Source organism: Macrotis lagotis, chromosome 2 (genome assembly GCF_037893015.1).
Source record: "Macrotis lagotis isolate mMagLag1 chromosome 2, bilby.v1.9.chrom.fasta, whole genome shotgun sequence".
Lineage (NCBI taxonomy): Eukaryota > Metazoa > Chordata > Mammalia > Peramelemorphia > Peramelidae > Macrotis > Macrotis lagotis.
Genome location: NC_133659.1, coordinates 139,820,522 through 139,843,369, shown reverse-complemented (window position 1 = coordinate 139,843,369; position 22,848 = coordinate 139,820,522). Strand labels below are relative to the sequence as shown.

Here is a 22,848-nt window from a genome sequence, read left to right as displayed (position 1 = left end):
TATATTTTATATTATATTTTGATCCTCAGAATTAAAATCTTCAGACATGGCTCTCTGATTAGCTTCAAAGGAAAGAGTTCTAAAGCAGACACTCTTGTTTTTTTCAATGCACATCCCACTACCAGTAAGAACATCGCTTTATATTTTTTTCTTTCAATTACATTTAAATACAGATCTCTTATCTCAAATTCATTTGATAAGCATTGGATTAGGTCCCTGGTAACTTGTCTCTTTTAACCAGTGCTCTTAAAAATACACAATGTGGGGCAACATTTTGAGATCTCCCAAACCATTTTATTAAAAAACCAGGAGCATGAATTTCATGAAAGTTATTCTGGCTTTCTGAAAAGTGATCAGCAATAATTCCTTTTTTTTTTAGATGATGAGGCCTCAGTTGTACCCTAAAGTATTCATTAAGATTATTGATATCTAAATTTGTACTCAGGCTCACCAGTTTTGAAGGACCACTAGAGATCTATAAATGTCATACACACACACATATGTATATATATGTATATAAACAAAACCCAAGACCCTATATAAGGTACAAAGTTCATCAATAGTTAATTTATCATAAAAAGTGATATAGTCATGAAAAAAGGGAGGGAAAATGGATTGTGGGAAAGCAGTTCCAAAAATATCATTCTCTCAAGAAAGATTAAGTGTATAGCCTCATGCTTTTCTACTCCCTCATATCTTGTCTACTGTGAAGTCATGTTAATTTTGCCATCACAACATCTCTTGACATTTGTCCTCTTTTCTTCACTTACCCAAACACCATAGAGAGCATAAATTCCCATCACCTGTAATATTTCAATATTCTTCTAATTGATCTTCCTGTTTTTAGCCTCATCCCACTCATATATATTCTCCAAATATCTGCCAAAGTGATTTCTTAAAGGACAGGTTTGACTACCTAACCCTACTCAATTCAGGTAGTATTCTGTTCTCTCTGAGAGCAAATATAAACTTTTGATTGGAATTTAAAGCCCTTCACACCCCGGTTTCAACCCACCTTACAAGCCTTATTATACTTTTTTACTCCCCTTCACATATGCTTCACAGTCCAACCAAACTGATCTTACTATTTCCATATCCTGTCTCCATGCCTGAAATATACTCCCACCTCATCTTTGTCATTTAGAATTCCTTGTTTCCTTAAGGATTCAGCTGAAATGCTATCTTCAACATAAAATCCTTCTTGATTCATGCCTGTCTTGTTCCTCAGACTGCTAAAGGCCACTAAGTAGTTGGGAAGACCAAAGTTCAAATCCCATCTCATACAATTACTAGTTGTGTGATCTAAGCAAGTCACTTAATCTCTGCCTTCCTCATCCATAAAATGGTAATCACAACAGCATCTATCTCACGAGGTTGTTGAAGGATAAAATGAGATTTCCGTCACATTGCATAATTTTTCAACTTAACTAGAAACTGAACAAGCATTTATAAAGCTCTTAAAGTATTATACAAAAGATGATGATGATGGTGATCAGAGTGTCTTTCCTACCAAAAGAAACTTTTATCTATTTTGTATGTGTATATGTGTGTGTGTCTGTGTCTGTCTGCATGTCTGTGTGTGTATATACATATGTGCATGTATGTATGAATATATGTGTGTATATATAGCTTGGCTCTCTCTCCTAGAGTCAGGTTTAACTTAACTCAGTTCCTATATTTCATTGATCCTATCCAGTTCATATCCATAGGCCTGATTGCCACATGATCCCCTGTCTCAGTTTCCCCTGGCCTAGGTCCAAGAGATCACTCTTTGCTCCTTAGAATATAAATGCTAGATTAATTCCAGAACCAGACCTGGACTCCAACTTCCTGACATCTGTGGCTCATTCTCATTCTCCTGACCGTTTGAAACTCACAAATTTAAAGATTCAATTCCTTTCACCTAGAATAGATAATCTAAGCGCTAGCTATTTCTTAGAGGCATGTACACTCACAGGGGAAAAGGATCCAGAACCTCTCTCTTTATAATATGGTCTTTCACCAAATACCATGAATGAAAACTACTAAATGAGGTAAAGAGAGGCATGGTGGAACTGGCTAAGACGTTTCGAATGTCTCTACAACAGAACTTCCTGGTTACTACATTGGACGCTGATTAGAATTAGTTACAGAATATCTACTCATTCTCCACAGGTCTTCTAGGCACTTTCCTTACACATTATTACAATTCAGGAAATAGGCTCCTCATTATTTTGTTACTAAGATTTACTGCCCTAGGCATTCTGTTCATTTGCCAGGCCCCCATTACATTTGTAGCTTCTATATACTTGTATGTTTACAAGTATCTTTCCTGATAGAATGCAAACTTCTTGAGGGCAAGGATTTCCACTTTTGTTTATATTTCTAGTGCCTAATATTATACCTATAACATAACAGGCACTCAAAAAATATATGTTGATTGATTATGGGAGAATTGTAATAACCAGCATTTGAACTAAACAACTACACCCAGAGTTCTGTGAAGTCTTTACTGTGTTCTGCAACACTAAGGGAAAAGGAAAGGCTCACAACTTGAAGGGTCTGTCTAAAGCTATTGGTTCCAAAAAAAGAAGCAACAGCAAAAGTAATAGGAGAAATAAGACAGAAATCATGAGACCTGTTACTTAGTTATTCAGTAAAAATGTGCTCACATCTTGCCAAGTAGTGATGAGTTAAAAAGAAAGGAATCAAGAGTTGATGTCTCTATAGCTACTCATTGTAATTATTCTCATATTGTACTTAAAGGCAATGTTAATTAAGCCCTTCATGAAGTTGTTTGGTTTTTTGCTTTTTTGATTTTTTCCAGAAATCATAGACATATCCAGGGTATTTTACCTAGGGGATCATAGTCTAGGAGAAAGAGCAGCTTGAGCAAGAGCAAGGTGATAAAATAAAGGAGGACTCAGGGCAGAGCCAAGATGGCGACAAGAAAGGAAAAAGTCTTAGGCGCTCTCTGATAAAACTTCAAAACCAAGAACTCTAACTAAACTTTCTAGAGACAGAACCCACAAAGGAACCCAGAGGGGCAGTTCTCCTACTCAAGGTAAGCTGGAAAAGAGCAGAAAGGCTCTGCTCCCCAGGGTCAGAGGGGCAGCCCACCGGAGGGGTGGCCCGCCAGAGCAAAAGAACTTCAGCATCCCAGAGGCAGCCCCAGGGCGCTGGGAGGCCCAACTCACAGCAGCAGAGGAGTCTCCTGAGCTACAGCCCAGGGAGCACCAGGCACAAAGTGGGGGAACAGCAGGGGACCTCTGCCAGAGCTAGCACGTGAAGCCCAGCCCTGAGGGCACACAGACAGCAGCATGGTCTTTCCCCAGCTCAGATCCTGAAACAGAAGCAGGTGGAGCCAGTAAGCAGGAGCTTCCAGGGCATGAGCCCATTGAGCTGAGGGAGGGGAGTGAAGAGAGACTGCAGAGCTCTGTCCCTGGAACAGGACTCTGGGGTTCTGACCACATTCAGATCCTGATCTCAGTCTAGGCCCCCCCCCCCAATAGAAGAGCAGCCCCCCCCCCACCTCAGCCCCATGGCAGAGGGGGCGTTTATGGTCATTCACAGACCAGGAGGGAGGACAGAGCCTCACACACTGAGACCCTTGTGGGAGCGTTCCCAAAAGCTCAGGAAGCATCCCAAAAACAGGCTCAGGCTGGGAAAATGAGCAAGCAGAGAAAAAAGCGGAACATCATTGAGAAATACTTTGCATATGAGCCCAAAAAGGATCAAAACACTCAGTCTGAAGATGGGGAAGCACAAGCTCCTGCATCTAAAGACTCCAAGAAAAACAGAAATTGGGCTCAGGCTATGACAGAGCTCAAAAAAGACTTTGAAAATCAAATGAGGGAGTTAGAAAAAAAACTGGGAAAAGAAACGAGAGAGATGCAGGAAAAACATGAAAATGAAGTCAGCAGCCTAGTCAAGGAAATCCAAAAAAATGCTGAAGAAAATAACATGCTAAAAACCAGCTTAGGTCAAATGGATAAAACAGTTCAAAAAGTTATTGAGGAGAAGAATGCCTTAAAAAAGAAAAATTGGCCAGATGGAAAAAAAGAGATAAGAACACTCTCTGAGGAGAACAAATCCTTCAGACAAAGAATAGAATTCAGAGAGATTGGTGAATTTACCAGAAATCAGGAATCAATACTTCAAAACCAAAATAATGAAAAATTAGAAGAAAATGTGAAATATCTCATTGAAAAAATAACTGATATGGAAAACAGACTTAGGAAAGATAATTTGAAAATTATTGGAATACCTGAAAGTCATGATCAGGAAAAAAGCCTTGACATCATTTTCAAAGAATTACTATAGGAAAATCGCCCTGATATTCTAGAAGCAGAGGGCAAAATAGAAATGGAGAGAATCCACCGATCCCCCTGAGGAAGAGATCCCAAAAAACAAACACCTAGGAATATTATAGCCAAGTGCCAGAATTCCCAAGTCAAAGAGAAAATGTTACAAGCAGCCAGGACACAGTTCAAATATCATGGAGCTGCAGTCAGGATCACACAGAACTTAGCAGCAACTACTTTGGAAGCTAGTAGGGCTTGGAAAACAATATACCAGAAGGCAAAAGAGCTTAGAATGCAGCCAAGAATGAACTACCCAGCAAGGCTGAATGTCCTCTTCCAGGGAAAAAGATGGACTTTCAGTGAACCAGAGGAATTTCAAATGTTCCTTTTGGAATGGCCAGAGCTGAACAGAAGGTTTGATCTTCAGATACAGGACTCAGGTGAAGCATGGAGATTGGAGAAGGGGAAAATATGAGGGACTTAATGATGATAAACTGCATGTATTCCTGCATAGAAAAATGACACTGATAATACTCATATGAACCTTCTCAGTTAATAGAGCAGGTAGGGGGAGCTTTTATAGTTGAAGCACAGGAGAAAGCTGAATTTGAAGATAAAATATGGTGTAAAAATGGAGTCAATAGAAAAAAAGGGAAATGTAATGGGAGAAAGAAAAAAGAGAGGGGGAATAGGCCAAGGTATTTCATATAATAAGATTTTTCTTTATTACAATGAGCTATTGCAATGATATGGAAGGGGAGAGGCAAGAGGGAATGAGGGAACCTTTGCTCGCATCAGAGGTGGCTAGGAGAGGAAACTGCATATATACTCAATGGGGTATAGACATCTGGAGTAAGAAAGAGGGGGGAGCAGGGGGAAGGGTGCGGATGTGAATAAAGGAGGAGAGGATGCACCATTGGGGTGAGAGTGGTCAGATATAACACATTTTCTTTTTTACTTCTTGCAAGGGGCTGGGATTGGAAGGCCTGCCCAGGACCATAGGGCCAGGTGGATTCTGGGCCTAAGGGGTGGTATGGGGGCTCAGGGTCTCTTGGCCCCAGGACCAGGGATCTGTCTGCTGCGCCACTCAGCTACACTACAGCAGAGTCAGAGTGAAGGGAGAGAGAAAATATAGTACATGGTAGTGGAGAAATAAGAAAGGAGGGAGTTGCGATCAGCAATGGCAACTGTGGAAAAATATGGAAATAACTTTTGCGATGGACTTACCATAAAGAATATGATCCACTCATGACAGAGTTGTTGGTGTTGGAACAAAGACTGAAGCACATTTTTTATTATTATTATTTGGGGGAGGGTGCAGGGCAAATGGGGCTGGGTGGCCTGCCTGGGGCCACATAGCACAGTGATCTTTGGATTTCTGAGGCCAGATTTGGACCTGGATGCTCCTGGCTCAAGGGCCAATGCTCTGTCCGCCACCCAGCCACCCCTACTATTATTACTATTTTATTTTATTTTGGGTCTTTTTTTTTCTTCTTTTTGGTTTTTGCAGGGCAGTGGGGATCAGGTGGCTTGCATGTCACATGGCTGGGTGATTGTTGGGTCTACGGGGCTGGATGTGGGCTCGGGTGCTTGTGGCTCCAGGGCTGGTGCTTCGTCCATTGTGCCACCTGGCCATACCTATAATTATTACTACTTTTTTATTTTAATTTTTTTTTCTCTCCCCTTTACTTTATTGCTCAAGCAAGTCTATATTCATGGGGGGAGGGGGTATTTCGTTTACTCTTAAAAAAGAATATTAGTGTAAATAAACCATTTGTACAAAATGAGAATAAAAAAATAAAATAAAATAAAATCAAGGAGGACTCTTTTCTGAATTTCTCCAAACAAATGTACCCAATACAAGTAAAACAACTGAAATTGATATTCTGATTGGTTCTTGGTGTGATACAGAATCAAACCAAGAAAGTCCATCAGGTACTTAACAAATGATATGCTTATACTTGAATATTAATTGCAATATGGTTGTTAGAGATTAACAGATCTAAAAACTACATTAAGAGTAGAGTATTAAAGTAAGGTTTTTATAAGTCAATGCAGTTTTATAATTTTAAGTCAATGAAGGTTTATCGTTCAACTCATTGTGAATATGAATCATCTTTGAAAGGGATTCTACCATAATCTCTCATTCTAAACTTCTAAATAGCAAGATACAAATAGTAGTAAAACATCTGAGTTTTAAACAAATTAATTATTTGCTGAGTGTGTCAATTTTCCATATGTCATGGAAGGGTCACAAGTTGTATTTTTTTAGTGTTTTTTTTTGTCAGAGGGGAAGTAGATAGACTGATCATCTCAAAATCAGGAAGGCTTGGGCTCAGATTCCACCTCTAACACATACTGTGTGAACCTGGACAAGTTATTTAACCTCTCAGTGTTATAAGCAAGTCTCTTAAGACTATGTTGCAGAGAAGGTGCCAACCTGCATTGAAATCACAGGTTTAGTCCTTTTTCTTCTAATAACACTGTCATGGAAATTAATGGGTTAATGGGAAGCACTGGCTTGCTTCCATGTGAAAAGCAATTATCATCGCATTATTAGCCTCTCAAACACTGTTCAGTTCCTAGTTAAGCTGAAAAATTATGCAATGTTTAAGAAAACAGTGAAATCTGCTCCTAAGTCAGGTGTCTTTGTAATGAATGAGTGAAGCTCATGTTACCTGCATTCTTAGAAAAGATGACTCTTTGTCTATTTCAGAAATATAAAGATATGAAGAGCAAAAGATCAAATAATTGTGGAAGATGGGGGAAAAGGAAAAACGGTAGAATGAGATGAAAGAATAAAAATGTCTTGCCAGTTATCAAGTAGGCCACGTTTGAATATTGTCTCAGACTATAAAAGTGGCAGGTGATTAGTAAGACAAAATTTATAAATAATATTTTAGCTTTCTATTTTATGGAAAGAGTAAAATTTATCTTAAAATCTATGATACTGTAATAGAGCATAGGGAGTCCATTTCTATGGATAGATACAAGTTTTCCTTTACTACTTTCAAAGTAAACAAATTGATATTTATCCAATAGTCATACCATAAGGGAAAAAGGTATAAAACACATATTAAAAATAGAGCTATTTTTCCCAGTACAAGTATCAATTCAGTTTACAAAACATTGAGTCTCTCTCTGAAAACTCTGTATTTGAAAAAAAGAATGTCAAAAAAATCAGTGGGTTTTTAATTTTCTTTGAAACCATTCTGGATAATTATAAGTAATAAAATATTAACAAATCACATCATTTCTAGGCAAGACACATCCTCCAGTGACTATAGTCAACTATTGTTTCATTTCAAGCAATAGTTGTTGAGAAAAGCTGAGACTTTGTTATATATGCAAATGAAAAATAAAACAAACATTTATTTCTACAATCATTATTAAATTATGACACATTATGAGTCATTAACAATCAGCAGGCAAGGGAACTGGATTCTATCAGTCTAATGCTCCAAACAATCAAAAATAATATCCATGGGGCAATTAATTTACTGCATTTTGATTATTCCAATTTCTGAGCTAAGTAGGACTAAACCAAACAAAATTTAATGATAAATCAAGAAGCTAAAGGTTGAGCCAACTCATAAGATGTTTATATTTAGGAAAGATAAGATTACCTTTTTTAGATTACTAGGTTTATTGTTCCACTTACCTAGGCATAGAACATAGTACTCTTTAATGTGAGAATCATGTGAGACCAGAGATATTGGGAGCTAACCAAGATTGCACAGGCTAGTCTATGGTACATATTCTGACTAGGGAGCCTATTTATATTACCTAGTTAATTCAAGATGGAGCCTCTATCATTTGGGAGAGAAACTGGGTGGGTGAGAGGGGTGCCAGTAGAGGTTAGAGTATTAGCCCTTTCTAGTAGAGTACCTTTACTTCCTTTTTTGATCATATGTCCTTGAGACAAGAGAAAATCCTAGGGGTAATGAAGGCAGTCAGGAGCCTCCAAGGAACTAGTTAGAAGAGACCACAAGGAATCATTCCCCTCTGGTGATCCAACTCCCAATGTTCAAGTAAAACAGGTACTATATATAACCTTCTGACTGAATGATGACACTCCCTATGCCTTACCACACCACAAAGAAAGGTAATTCAGACCTGTTTCACTTGTACCCTTGGGTTTACCATCCTCTTTCCAATAGGAACATGGCCACTCACATTGCTTTGATGAGCAGGGAATCACCTATTTCAATATTTCTGGCATTGCGATGGATCACTGGGTCTCGCCATCTTCCCCAACACTTATTTCTATGACCAGTAAGACCCTTATCATCTCTGACACTTTGCCCTTCAGACCCTTCCTGGTCATTGCTACTTGAACCATAATCAAGTACTATTATATGTAACTTAATTAACTCAATTAGATTATAAACTCCTTGAGAATAGAGATCATTATAAACTTGAAAGACTATATAGAAAACACTGTTGCTTAATGAATGAATTTTCATTCCACTTGTCATTTCAGAAATGAAGAAATTGGAGTGTATAGAGTTAATATCCCTAAAATCACGCAGTGACAGAGTGGAGACTACAGTTTTTCTATTATTTCCCCATACCTCCCTGCAGAGCACTAAATAGGATAAAGGATTCTAGACTTTAGAACTAAAAGAAACCTTAGAAGACATCTAGTTCAATACTCTTTCATAGATGAGAGAACTAAACCCTAGCAAAGTCCAGGGCCTTAACCAAGATACTTAATACACATATATTAAGAAGCAGCATCTTAATAACTTTGGGTTTAAATGTTTACTTACTTAATTCTTCACTAATATTTAGTTATTGTTACTGATCTTAATTAAATATATAGCATAGTTCAAAACTTTCATTGTTGCTAATTTAAAGCAAGGGTTCTTAATCTTGTGTCAGACTAAGATGGAAACCCAGGTCAATTTTACTGAGTAGATTTATGGTTGTCAGACACATTATTTTGTTCTTCAGGTATTTTTATTAAACTGAAATACTATTATTTGCTACAAATAAAATATTTTTATTTATTCTGTTAAAACATGATGTACATAGTATATCTCACATCTCTCTACATAAAAATATAAACATTCTCACTAAGAGTGAAAACAATTCAAACTTGCCTTCATAAAGGCCCATGTCCAAAAATCTCTGAAGTGTTATGATTTAAAATAATACTTCTTAAAAGTGACAGTTGAATTTCCACAAGGAAACATAGAAATTGAATCAAAAGGCCTCCTCAGGTATGAAAACTACCCTATGAAAAATAAAATTCAAAGAAAAAGAATTTTTTCACCTACATTTATCGCTCACTATAATTTTATCAATTAAATCAAAAGAAAGCGTGATAAAAATTCCAGAGAGGAACTAGGTAAGTACAATAGTCATGCAAAGCTTTTGTATAAATAAAACTGGAACTTCATTAATATCAATACTGGGACCAGAAAATAAAGTCTAGTATCACTACTGGATAAATAATCAAGGGGAAGAGAGAAGGTGGTATGGGTCAGATCTTCACTTTAGGAAAATCAGTCTTACAGATGAATAGGGGTTAGGGAGTGATTTGTAAAACAAGGCTCTGTCCTGAGCCTTACTCCTGTCTCCCTCTCCACTGTAATACTTGGATCACCAGCTCCCATGAATTCTATATTCATCTCTATTTAGTTAAAATATATTTGGAGGTGGAGGTGGGAGTTAGGTGGCACAGTGGATAATACACCAGGCCTGAAGTCAAGAAGATATGAGTTCAAATTCAGCCTCTTACATTTATTAGTTGTATGACCCTGGATAAATCATTTAATCCTGTTTGCCTCAGTTTCTTCAACATCAATATGGTATGATGGAGAGAAAGTTTCAATTTTCATATACCAGAGCATAATTTTTTTCAGAATTTGACTACTTTCTCCATATTTTGCAGAAAACTATCTAATGTACTTTAAAAGATGTCAAAGCAAAATATTTTATTATCCCCCAAAATGTGAGAAAAACTCACTACATCATTATATTTCAGTTCTTCTTATATTTTAAATTCCTTTTTGCTGTACTTTCCCAGTGGAATAGTGCTGGAAAAACTACTCCTTACTACTGAAAAAAGGATAGATAATGAGATAAAACAATAAAATTCATGAAACAGTATAAGAATTTAGCCTACTAAAACTACACAGTCCCTTATCTAATTACCATGAACCTAACTGGAGGATAGACTGAACCAAAAGGTAAACTTATAAAAATTTTGAAATACAATGGATTTTGAAGGTCATCTTGCTCAACTCCACTTTACATAAAAGAAAAATGGGTCCCAGAGAAATTATGTGACTTGCCCAAAATCAACTAGTCAGGTAGCGGGGGAATGGACAGTAGAATCAATGTTCTTTCCTTTCTATAATATTTCCTTATAGAAATAAATGCTTTAAAAAGGTCAGAATATTTTTTGGTAAATTAAATACAAGAGAAAGAACATTCTAAAGGGTTTATAGAGGGATATGCTGTTAATAATAATATGTTACCTGTATATGGTCTTTTACCCTTTTTAAATCACTGTCACAATTACTGTCTTGAAGGAGGTGGGGGGAGCTTAATAATAAATTTCAGTGAATTTTTTTCACTTGAACTTTCTACCACTTGGATAACTGAGTTAAAAACTATTTTGAGGTCACAGTGTTTACTGACATTATCTCTAAATCAATTTCCAGTTTTAAATTCTATGATTCCATTTTCTTTCCCAACTGTGATGCCCTTGCTCTCTCTCTTGTCAAGAAAAGGATAGATTACAACCTTATCCTTGAATGAGTATTACACAATAGACCTGAGGAGATATATTCATTTAACAATTATTTCAAGTAAAATATGTGTTTATGACAATGACTCTCTTATTAAACAAATCTCTATAATTTGAATTCAAATCAGGGACTAAGGTTTGGGGTGAGACAAATGATAGTCCAGACTCACCACTTTATGGTACCATTTTAAAATATAGGATTGTTGAAAATAACAGTTCAAATAATTTACTTCCCCTTTCTTATCTGCAGGGATCTCATGTTAGTGAGTTGGACTAAGTAATCACAAACAGTTCTTTTCAACTCTAATATTCTATGATTATGTGTTCAAAATACTGTGAGCATTTGATGTCATTCATCTTGATATTCACCTTCTATGTTTCTATTTTAGAGTCTCTTTATTATGACCTTAACCTATAAATGCTTTCACTTGATTTTGATAACTATTTTAACAAATGTACACAAATGATCAAATCTATCACTCTTATCAAACAAAAACATCTCACAATTCCATCATAAAACTTCATGAATCTCCAGGTTGAAAACAGGTCCTAAATTTTATTCTCATATAACAGGAACTTGGCAATGATAAACCCACAATCCTGCTGTTTAAAAGGAGAAAGTCATTGGGTTCCTCTCTACAATGTATCCCCTATTCTCAACAAAGAAGGTCTAATTTCTTACAAATATGACATTAATATTCAAATTAAAACATAAAATTATTGAATTCAAATTCAGCATTAAAATGACTATAGTCATTGTGCAGATTACAAAGATGTAAAAATATAATACAATGCACTTCTTCTCAGCAGCAAAAAATTTAGTCAGGAAGGAAATAGAAAAATAACCCAGTGCAAGATAGAATGTGAAAAATGTCATGAATAGTTCAACACAATTGCAATAAAATTTGGACTGTTTCTATCTACAGAGATAGGTAGTGGAGTTTGCTCTTAATATTAAAAGTTCAAGTTTTTTGGACACTTACAGTAGCATAATGATTCCTTAACAGTTTTACAAAAACACACACACATATACACACACGTATACACACACACACACACACACACACACACACACACACCATGTATAACTATATATGAATCTATATGTGTATGTATATATATATATGTATATATACATAAGTACATATGTCTGTACACACATATTAAGGAGTATGAGATACTAAATTTAATTAGCTCAGGAGATGCTTTTATAGAGTAAAATCAGTTCTATGGCTGACATTCTTCTTATTGTTGACCCTTTCAGAAGATTCAATAACTTCTTTTCTGGAGTTGCTCCCTATTCATTATCAAGTTTCATTTAAAGTGGTAACAACTATGATGCTGAAACCATAGCTATAAAGCCAAAATCTGGGCATTCTTTATGAGGGCTGTCTATCAAGATCCCAATGGTCCAGATTTCTCAGTTGATTGAATTGGACACAAGGGAAAAAAATGATTTTTTAAAAGACTGCTTAATTTTTTATATTTCCTTAGGCAAGTAGGAGGGAAATTTAGGACTATTTCTTCTGAGAAACTGGGGCACTAGCTATATCATACACAATTATTTTATAATTAGGTTGACATTATGTTAAAATGGAAGTCACTGTAACCCTGACATTCAAATGTCTTTTCACTGATGGCATAAAAATTAGAATGCACGTCAATTATTTGAATTGTTATTTTCAACAATTCTATATTTTAAAATGATACTATAAATTCAAGCACTAAATATTTCATTAACCATATATTTCAGTATTTATATAACAATTATATTCCATTACCCATGCAAACTAAAAATACTTTTTGACAACTCAAAAGAATTATTTTAAAATATTAGAAATTCATAAAATCCCTAGATGGTTTTTTAATTTCTATATTATTCTCTGATTTATCAGAAGAGAAAGATTGGAAGTGGGAAGATAAGTGGATGAAAAAATATCAGGTTATAAATCCTTATCTAAATCCTACAAACGGCACTGACAAGCACAGAAACTAATTGCAAGGAAGAGTTCATCCACTAAGGGCTTTCCTGTGTTGAATTGAAGTTAATTATTATCCAATGTTCATCATCATATTATCATTCAGAAAGAGTTCCATCTGCTTCCTGTGGGTGAAAATGTCACAAACCATTGTCCTACCCTACCACAATGTAAATATTGGCAGCAATCATTTCACTAAGGGAAAAACAAGTCTCAACCAGTTTTATTAAAACTTGAATTATATGAAACTGCTTCTCTGTAGGGAAAGGAAAAACAAAATCTCAAAGAAAGGTATTATTGATAATTTAATTTACAGTAATGAGTATATCTAGGGCTTTGCCAAGAACAAGGAGAGTACTCCACACAGCCAAATACCAATCAGCTATTATTCTCCCTCCCATCTCCAGACCTCTACTGCATAACTCACCCCAGACTTTCCATCTAGATTTCCCTTACCTGATTTAGGAACCTGAAGAAATTTTTTAAAAAGGAAAGAAAAAAAAATACGCTGTTCCCAAGTGAAAAAGTTATTTTGATTCTCCAACTGAGAGATTTACTAAATGGCATATATCACAATGGGAAGATGCCCAAATCTTAAACAAATCATTGGTGCAAAGGCTTCAAATATGATTAATAGCATTTTGAAATATGAGAAAAGAATAAAGTCTAAAACTTTGCTGGTGTGGATAACTTCTAGAAGATAAAGACTGAAAAAAAAAGAAAAAGACAAAGACAAAAACAACTAAATACAAGTACTTCTATTGCTCATTCAGTCCCAAGAATGCTAAGGCATTCAATGACTATAACGTTTTCTTTGAGAAAATAATTCTAATCATTTTACTTTGAAATTGGCTATGCCTTCATATCTAGAGACAGAATGGTTCCAGGAATGAATAGTTCTGACCTTATGTAATATCTGAATCAAGCTAATCAGCAAAGAAATATGTCCCCTTATCCAGTGTGTCACTAGATGATAACTAAATTCAGTGGGGTTTTTTGGATCACAAAATTTTGCAAGAAGCCAAAGCCATAAGTAATCAGAGATCACTGTCCATTCCACTTCAAGGTTGGGATATCATCACATCCTCATTTCACAGATAAATAAGAGGATGCACTGGTTTAAGTCTACCTCACTCAAGAGCTCACAAAGAAATCAGAAACAGGGCTACACAGAGAAGTTATTATTCCCTCTAGAAGAAAACACCTCCTCCTGGGAGTTGCCTAGGAAGGTAACTCCCTTCACCCTCAAGTCTTGCTGTACACACTGACTTCAATAGAATTAGAATCAGAAATGGTGGGCAAAAGTCTTGGCCTTTACCATTAATTGAATAAGGAGTGTGTGTGTGTGTGTGTGTGTGTGTGTGTGTGTGTGTGTGTGTGTGTGTGTGTGTGTGTTTTCTCTTTCAAAATCTACACTTATAGCAACTCATAAAACATCTAACACAAAAACTTTATGATCATCTTAAGGTTTGGTTGGTGTTTATTTATTAATAGAAAGAGAAAAGATGAAAAGTGCTATTATGAAGTTCTTAGTTATGATGTTTCTGCAAAGCATATTAATTCCAGTAAAATATTGAATTAAGGAAATATTTTCAACTTGTTTCATAACAGCAGGAGCACAAACAGTTGGTGCAATTATATCATAAATATATTGTTCATTTCTAGTATGCTTCCCAGAGAAAAGCCAACATTTCATCTAATATGAAATCTTGACATCAAGTTCCTCAAGAAAGTAATTATGGCAAATTGTGGGATGTCAGCTACTAGAACAGAAGGGGATAGGTAAGTGGGTAGTCTGTTGGCCAAAGGCCATGCCACTGGGTCTCTTGGGGAGTTAGGGCAAAATATGTAAAGATCCCCAGAAATAATTCTATTCACATGCAGCTAGAATGGAGTTCTAGAAATTGCCATCAATCCATATACATCTGAAAGGCTTTTGTGTTTCCAGGGAAACTAAGGTTGATTGTCTATTTTTAAGAGGAGGTTAAAAACTCTCATTATGACCAGCAGTTTGCCTGGATAGAGGCTCACATGTCTCAGATGCATTTCAGTTTTAGAACAGCTCATTTTGCTTACAATATATTTTGCTTACAATTTTCAAAAAACATCACATACATTAATCTATTTCATCCTCATTAACCACCTTGAGGTAGAGACTACATTATTATTATGTCCATTATACAGATGAGGAAACTGAGACTAATAGATACCTATTAATTTTCTCTTGATTCACACAGTTTGTAAGCATCAAAGATAGTATTTGCTTTCAAACCTCTCGACTCATTCTTTCCACTAAACCACACTCCCTCACAACATGTGCACAAATAAGTAATATTACATATCTCATATTAATTCCTTATCCAAGAAAATGCAACATCAAAACTGGGGAAATTGGTTAATAAAAATAAAGTGTATGACTGGGATTTTAAATCTATCTCTTATATATTGCTCTAGTACTTCACAGATATCCTTCAAAAGAGCTAAATGACTACACATCATATACTAGTTTACTACTACCAGTTGGGTTTAGTTTTATGAAATCATAATTGCTTCCTGACAATTACCAGTATGTGCTTCTCTTTTTCTCTTAAAGTTAAGGTTTATGTTTTACACATTCTTCATAACACATGTTTGGTCTTCACCTTTAAATTAAAAAAAAAAAATATATATATATATATATATATATATATATATATATATATATATATATATATATAGTCTGCAATAGGAAAACTGTACAATTGCAATGGAAAAACTGGGCAAAAAAGGAAGCAGCAACTCCAATCATTCAATTATCTGAAATACTGCATAAAGCCTTCATTGTATTGTTTCACTTTGTTAAATATCCATAACTTCATCTTCTGCACAGGAATATTTGTGAGGACCAGTCTTTGAAGGTAGAAATGAAAAAGAAGTATAAATAACATACACCAGCATATTGGTATTCTGAGTAGAAATAATTATCACAACACTAAGCTCACTAACCAAAATGTGGCATATGGGAGCAAAAAGCACTTTAGGGTTCTGGCTATTTAAAAACGTGCTTTCAAGACCTAGGTTGCAAGAGTGAAATAAAAGTGGAAAATGATCTGAGTCATTATAATATCAATTTATCTGTCCATTTTCTCTTCTTATAGAGATTGATGAATTAAGTACCAGTATTCTTGGGTTTTTTTCCCTGATTAATAGGAATTTTTATAGAGAATTTATGAATCCTGTAATGGCAAAACAGTGGAAACAGCATAAAGTGTGTGCTCAACTTATGTCCTTCCTGACTATTTTTATCAAAGGACAAATTCTTCTCTGCTATCAGAACATAAAGAATTCAATAAGGACACAAGTATGTAAATATATTTCTTCCTGTAGCTTGTATACATCCCTATATTTTTAATTGCCAGTAGCTATTAATCAGAATGTGTCTTTATTTTGTATCACTAAATATTACCTAATAATTAGAAGTGAGGCAAATATGTGACACATATTTATAACACAACTAGAAAACCATTGTATTTCCATAAATATTAGTGATCAAAATGACCACATCTGAAATGAAGTTTCTCCTCTGACTACTAAAACAGTAATGCCATTAAATATCAATAAAGAATTAAAGAAGTCAATCAATAAAGAAAGTAGGTCATAATAATCATATTCAGGCCTATATTATTTGTGAAAGTTTGAAAGAATGGGATTCCACTCTACTCTCTCAGAATTATCAATTTCTATCCATTAAGATACAGTACATATGATATCAATGCTTAATTTAAAACTGACACTCAGTCCTCAAACTATCTTCATATCTTTTCATCATATATTATTTGCATGGGAAAAGATTTCTGAGATATTTATTATCTTTTTTTTTAAAATTAATAAACTAAATGGGAGAGTATTTGTCCCTTTAACACCAAAAAGGAAGACAAAATTGACTCTATTTCAGATCCAAAAAACTCCAACTTTGTTGGTTTAAAGTCTTAAGTTTTAAAAAACTTTTGTATTCTATATGCCTAAATATCCTTGATAATATTGTATAATTTCAGGCACTCTTTAACATGCTAACCTTAGTTGAGTCATGAAAAGAAGAAAGGGGAAACAAAGAAAGAAGGGAAAATTTTCAAAGATGTTCTATAACATAACTACAACAAAGGTTTTTATTACCTAAGCATATCTCTATCCAGCACATAGCAAAATTGACTAAAAGGATGGGGCTATTCCATATCAATTATGTAAATCCCAAGTGGATTTTTCTTTGCTTAATTTATCCAGATGGAGACAAGTAATTTCTCAATTTTACCCCTTTATTTTGTAGATCCATCTGTTTGTAGCTCCATCTTAAACATATATACTGGGCATAAAGCATAATGATGATTGAAAGACTGGAGAATAAAGTAGTTCATTAACTTTGTCATAACATCTACATTATCTCTGCATTAGAAAAATAACTATAACTATGTTTAAAAACTCCCACCCCCTAGACTTTTTATTGTTCATGAACTAAAAGGCAAATTCTAGTGTAAATAGAGTTAGGCCAGCTACAGTTTAAGAATTCTCACTTATACTCAACTTTGATAATGCCTCATAAAACATGCTTAATCTGTCTTGCTCTGCTTAGGCTTTTACATTTATTCTTATGCTCAAGTTAGTTGTACTCCTTTGTTAATATAAGTATTACATCTCACAACACTTCCCACAGTAAGTACTCCAGATAAAACATTTCTGAAATAACACAGCAAAAATGTACTGGTGAACATACTGGATGGAGGAGTTAAATACTATTCTTTTATTTTATTGAGACTATTGATTATAGCTGAAATAAAGTCATCTAAGCAACTCTTTTTAAGTTATATGGTTGTCAAATACATTTTCATGATTGTAATTCAAGGTCTAGAGCTTGTTGCTGATATTATTTTTAAAGAATGAGTTAAACTGTCAAATCTATTTTGGTATAAAAAAGTTCTTTTTGTTTTTCATAATAAAATCAGGGTCATAGAAAATCAATCTCTACAAACAGGATAAAATTAACACAAGGACAAAATGAACACTTGATTCAAGCTAATTAACAAGTACAAGGATTCCTTGGCTTAAAAAGTAAAAGTAATTCATCTTCACATTCACACAAATGCCAGAAATTTTACACTTTAATTCATCATCAGAAAGCTGCATCCAAATCTATGTTTATTCCTGAAATTAAAATTTTGGAAAACATTGAATGCTCTGTGCATTTGGGAATATTTGAAAAGTTAAGGTCAATCATAACAGAGATAAAATACCTCTTGGATGATTATTAAATTATAAGTATGGGAACCTCCCCCCAAAAGATGCAAAAAGCTGTAGCTATCATGGTAACAGATCTACTGATCAGTTCATGTAAAATATTCTGGAAAACTTATCTAATAAAAAATGACTCTCTAATCATGTTTATTTCATCTCTTGTTAACAAAATTAATACTGAACAATAATAATATCTATTACTTTTATGTATCATATCTTTTACACTGATAGTAGTTATTTCAATGATTTACACACCTTACCAAGAAGACCAAACCAAAAAAAAAAAAGAATTTAACAAATTTCAGAAGTTTCCCTTTATCCAAGGAAAGGAAGAAATCCTTACCTTTCTGTATACAAGCATGTTGGGCGATTCATCAGCCACCCCATTGCTGCTCTGTCCATAATTATTTCCTTGTGCCATGTCACCCCAAATCAGATAGACTCTTAAATAATGAAATTATCAACTTGCCACTGGGAAAAAAAAGTGAGAGAGCCCCATAAGATTTTTATGATTCATAAGGGGTAGTGATTTGACCCTTTCTATCTTGATTTTTTAAAAACAACATTCATCTAAAAGCTAACTTTGGGATATTTCTCCTCTGACACTGTGGTGTAAGAAAAGACAGTATATACTGAAAACTTAAACTATGCCATTAATATAGTTTCAAGTAATGGCAAGCTTCAAGTAACCTTAGGGATTATGAATAGCTATCACCTTTGGATTGTATAGGTTCAATTGATTTCTGTTGTAATGAAGGCTTTTAAAAAAGAATGCTCACATTTTTTTAAAAAAAACACTTTCATCTAAGTGCTGAAAAGGAAGATTTCCCCCCCCAATACAGCTAATTGCATTTCTATTTGATTTTATTTTTCAAAAAAAAGGTCTGTAGGGCAATACATAAAGCATCATCCTTTCGACTGCCCCCCTCCTCCATACTGCTTCTCAGGTGCCTGGTCTATCCTAGGCATATAAATAAGAGACCCATCTTCCTGTGCAATTCCCTAGCACGTGTGTTTCCTCTTTTTTACACCTGGGGTTCCTACAGGCAATTTCTGCTTGTCCTGATCACCTACTTTCACTTTATCTGGGTGTCAGCTACCTGCTCTTTTTTTGCTCCACACTACTTTAAAAAAAAAGTCAGAACACAGTCTCGTTTAAATCTGTGCCGGAAAACATTAGAATGTGCCCCAGCCACAATCAGAATTCGGCAACCAAGGAGGAGAAAACCCATTCCGATGGCTACCTGGGCAAGCATCAGGAGGAGCCTAAGTGTCGGAGCAATCCACAAAGGAGGAGACGAACAGCCAACCCCCAAATCCCTCGGCTTGACTCGACCGCGGAAGCAGCAAATGGCAGGCGAGCCTGTCTGCCCTGCAATGAAGCCGCCAAAGCCCAAGCCGCCGCTTTCAGCACCGCGGACAGCGCCACAGAAGGCGGCAACAGCCGCCCAGCCAGAAAGCTCTGGGCTCAGCAGCAGCCGCCTCCCAAGGCGCTTTCCCATAGTGTCAGACTGGGGAGGGGGGTGGGGGCTGGGGTTCGGGGGGACACAGGGAGGGCTGCTCGACTTCCTCTCCCTCCTCCCCTCTCCCCACCTTCTATTTACCTCCTCGGCCAAGGTCACGGCCGCGCGGCGGCTCCTCTCTGGCGCGCACTGGGTGCAGTTGAGTGTCAGCTAGCAGCACACGGAGGAGCCGAGCAAGGAACCTTCATCACACACAAGATGCAGACCCGCGCCGCTCCCGCCGCTGCGACCTCCTCCCCGAGCGCCCCTCCCTCCCAGCCTCCCTCCGAGGCTGGCTTTGCGGGAAGGGCTCCAGCGGCTCTCCCTGCTCGTTCCTCCCTTCGTGGCTCCCTCGCTCGCTCACTCCCTTTTTTTTCCCCAGGACTGGGAAACCGAGCGCGTGCAGGAGCTTGAGACGCCCTGGCCCTGTGCGCGCGACAGCCCGGGGCAGGCAGGGAGGAGGCGAGGAGGGGAGAGAGCAGTCACGTGGACGAGCGGAGCGTCCAAAGGTGCTGGTTCTGCCTGGCGTGGCCGCCGCTGCCGCCCGCCCGCCTCCCTTCCCTCTCGAAACCACCTTTCCCTTTAAGTAGGAGCTGGGCCAGAAACCCATCGAAGCGCGTTTCTGCTCTGCTCGTCTTCTCTCGCCTCTCTTTGCTTTTAATATTGTAGGGAGCAATGGAGATCGGCGCTGCGGAGACCAAACAGCCGAGAAAGGAAATGGCTTTAGGTAGGAAGGTCTCAATCCAACCGGTAGTTTTTCTCTCTAGCCTGGTGTGGGTGTGCTCAGGTAGGAATCAGAGGTAATCAACCGCATTCCTGTTACTACTATCTTTTATTGCGTACAAATTTCCCATTTTTGATATAATAAGGAGAAAGGAATCACCATAATTGCCCTCAGGCATTTGAAGTCGGGTGGATAGGTAATCTTTGTAAATAAGGAAACATTTCCTGACCATATATAACTCCTTATGGGGAGGGGAGGGACCCCAAGGAGTAGGGAGAGAGAAATAGAAAAGATTGTCGAATTATTTAATCCGGATTGTCTGCAGCAATCCTGGCTTTCTAAAAAAGTAGAATGAAGCTAATTTTGGTCAACTTCAGGGAGAAAACATGCTAGAACATTTATCTTATTTTTTGGTAATTACACAAAGTAACTTTCTCCCCCTCATCCACCTCCTTTCATCCCGACTTTCTACCACTTCTAAAACCTGCAAGAGGTGGGAGAAGGAGAGACCATGAGATGATTCATCCGGATTCTCTCCAATTAATTGTCATTAACTCTCTACTAAAGAGAGCATGTATGTCTGACGTTTTAAGGAAAAAAAGAGGGAGAGAGTGTATTATTCAAACCAGAAGCAACCAATTTAACAATGTTTCCTGGCAGAATTATTAGAAGGATGATTTAAAAGGATGGTTTTTGAGATTGTGGAAGGGAAATGATGACTTCAGAGCAGCATAGGTTCACCAAGAATAATGTCAGACTAACCTCATTTTCCTTTTTTTTTTTTGATAGGTTTACTAGACTGATGAGTCATAGAAATATCATAAACATAATATGCCTGGACAGCAATAAGTTATTTGACAGATCTCCTGGTAAAATAATCATTCACATTTGTCCAAAACTTTTAAAATATTTTAGACACTTTCTCCAGAAACCTGTGATGAAGTTGGGATGTGATTTGGATCACAGTAGAGTTTAGGGGCTTCCAAACTGGTTCAGTGATCAGACCTGAGAATTATTGATGGCGCCCAAGAATTAGGTCACTAGTGAAAGGCTCCAGTGCTCTGTTCTTGGTCCTTTACTTTTCAACATTCTTATCAATGGGTTAGATGAAAGTATAGATGGCATGCCTCTCAAATATGTGGGTGATATAAATTCTGGAGAAATCATTGACACATTAAATAATATATTCTGGTTCTTAAAAAATTCTCAACAAGATAAAACAAATTGAGGTAAACCTAAGAATAGGAAGAGGGATCTCAGTCAATTTAGATCAGCATCTTCTCTACAATATAGAGTCTTAGTTTCCTAAAGCAATGAGAAGTTAAGATATTTGCCTCAAATCATACACTAATATATGCCAGAGATAGGACTTAAACCCTGGTCCTCCTGACTCCAAATCATGTCCTACACCATGCCCTACATGTCCTTTATGTCCATGTCCTACACCAAGAAACTTAAGAAGGATCAATATAAAATTCCATTATTTAGGTTCATAATATCAACACTTGCACACAAATCCAAGGTAGAAAAGGAATGACTAAACAATAGCCCATGTGAGAAAGTCCTAGAAATTGTAATGGATTGCAAGCTCAATGAGTAAAAATGAGATATGGAAACAGAAAAGCTACTGTCATCTTAGGCTGCATAAAAGAGTCATAATTCCTAGAACAAGATCGGTTATAATACATGTGTCTTCCTCACCAAACAGAAGATATGACAGAATCCAGTTCTAGGTATTTATAAACTGGAGCACAGAAGAAGTAGGGTGGGTAACAAGGAGAAGGGACTTAAAAATGGGCCATTTAAGAATTGGTAAAAATAACTTATTTTTAATCTGGAGGAGTGAACATATAGAGAAGACGGGATCATCATAATTGTCCTCCAGATTTGAAGTTGCGTAGAAAGATAATCTTTGGACCAAAGTAAGGAAACATTTCCTGACCAAAAGGTGTAAAAGAATAGATTGCCCTAAAAAATTAAAGGTTCCCTTATTGAAACATTATAGACTCCTGTAGCTGGCCTTGAATATCTCTTCTCAATTTAAGATTCTTTAAATGTGTGAAATTACTTTATAATTCAGCAAAAAAATTAAGATATTACCTTGCTTAAAGTAATTTGGGAATCAAGAATATTCAACATCTAAAGGACTCAGAGTGATTCAAGAGACTCTTCCCTTGCCAGGGTAAGTATGTAAGTATGAGGTTGTAGAAGAAAAGGAAGGATATATAAAGAAGGTTGCATTATTGTATTGTAAAGATAGACCTCTGCTGTTTTGGAATCAGTAAAAATGGTTTGCAGTTTCCACAGATCAATCCAGCCCACTTTCATCCTGTTC

At 36.3% G+C, this 22,848-nt stretch overlaps 1 protein-coding gene across 7 annotated transcripts in view; it reads right to left on the bottom strand.

The window, feature by feature from the left end:
* Positions 1 to 18,708, bottom strand: part of RGS7 (regulator of G protein signaling 7) — a 667,263-nt gene extending 648,555 nt beyond the window's left edge. For all 7 annotated transcript variants that reach the window (XM_074220439.1, XM_074220438.1, XM_074220441.1 and 4 more), the window contains exon 1: positions 18,631 to 18,708. In XM_074220439.1, the coding sequence (XP_074076540.1) occupies positions 18,631 to 18,708 (78 nt within the window). The remainder of the gene's footprint in view (positions 1 to 18,630) is intronic.
* Positions 18,709 to 22,848: the final 4,140 nt, after the last annotated feature.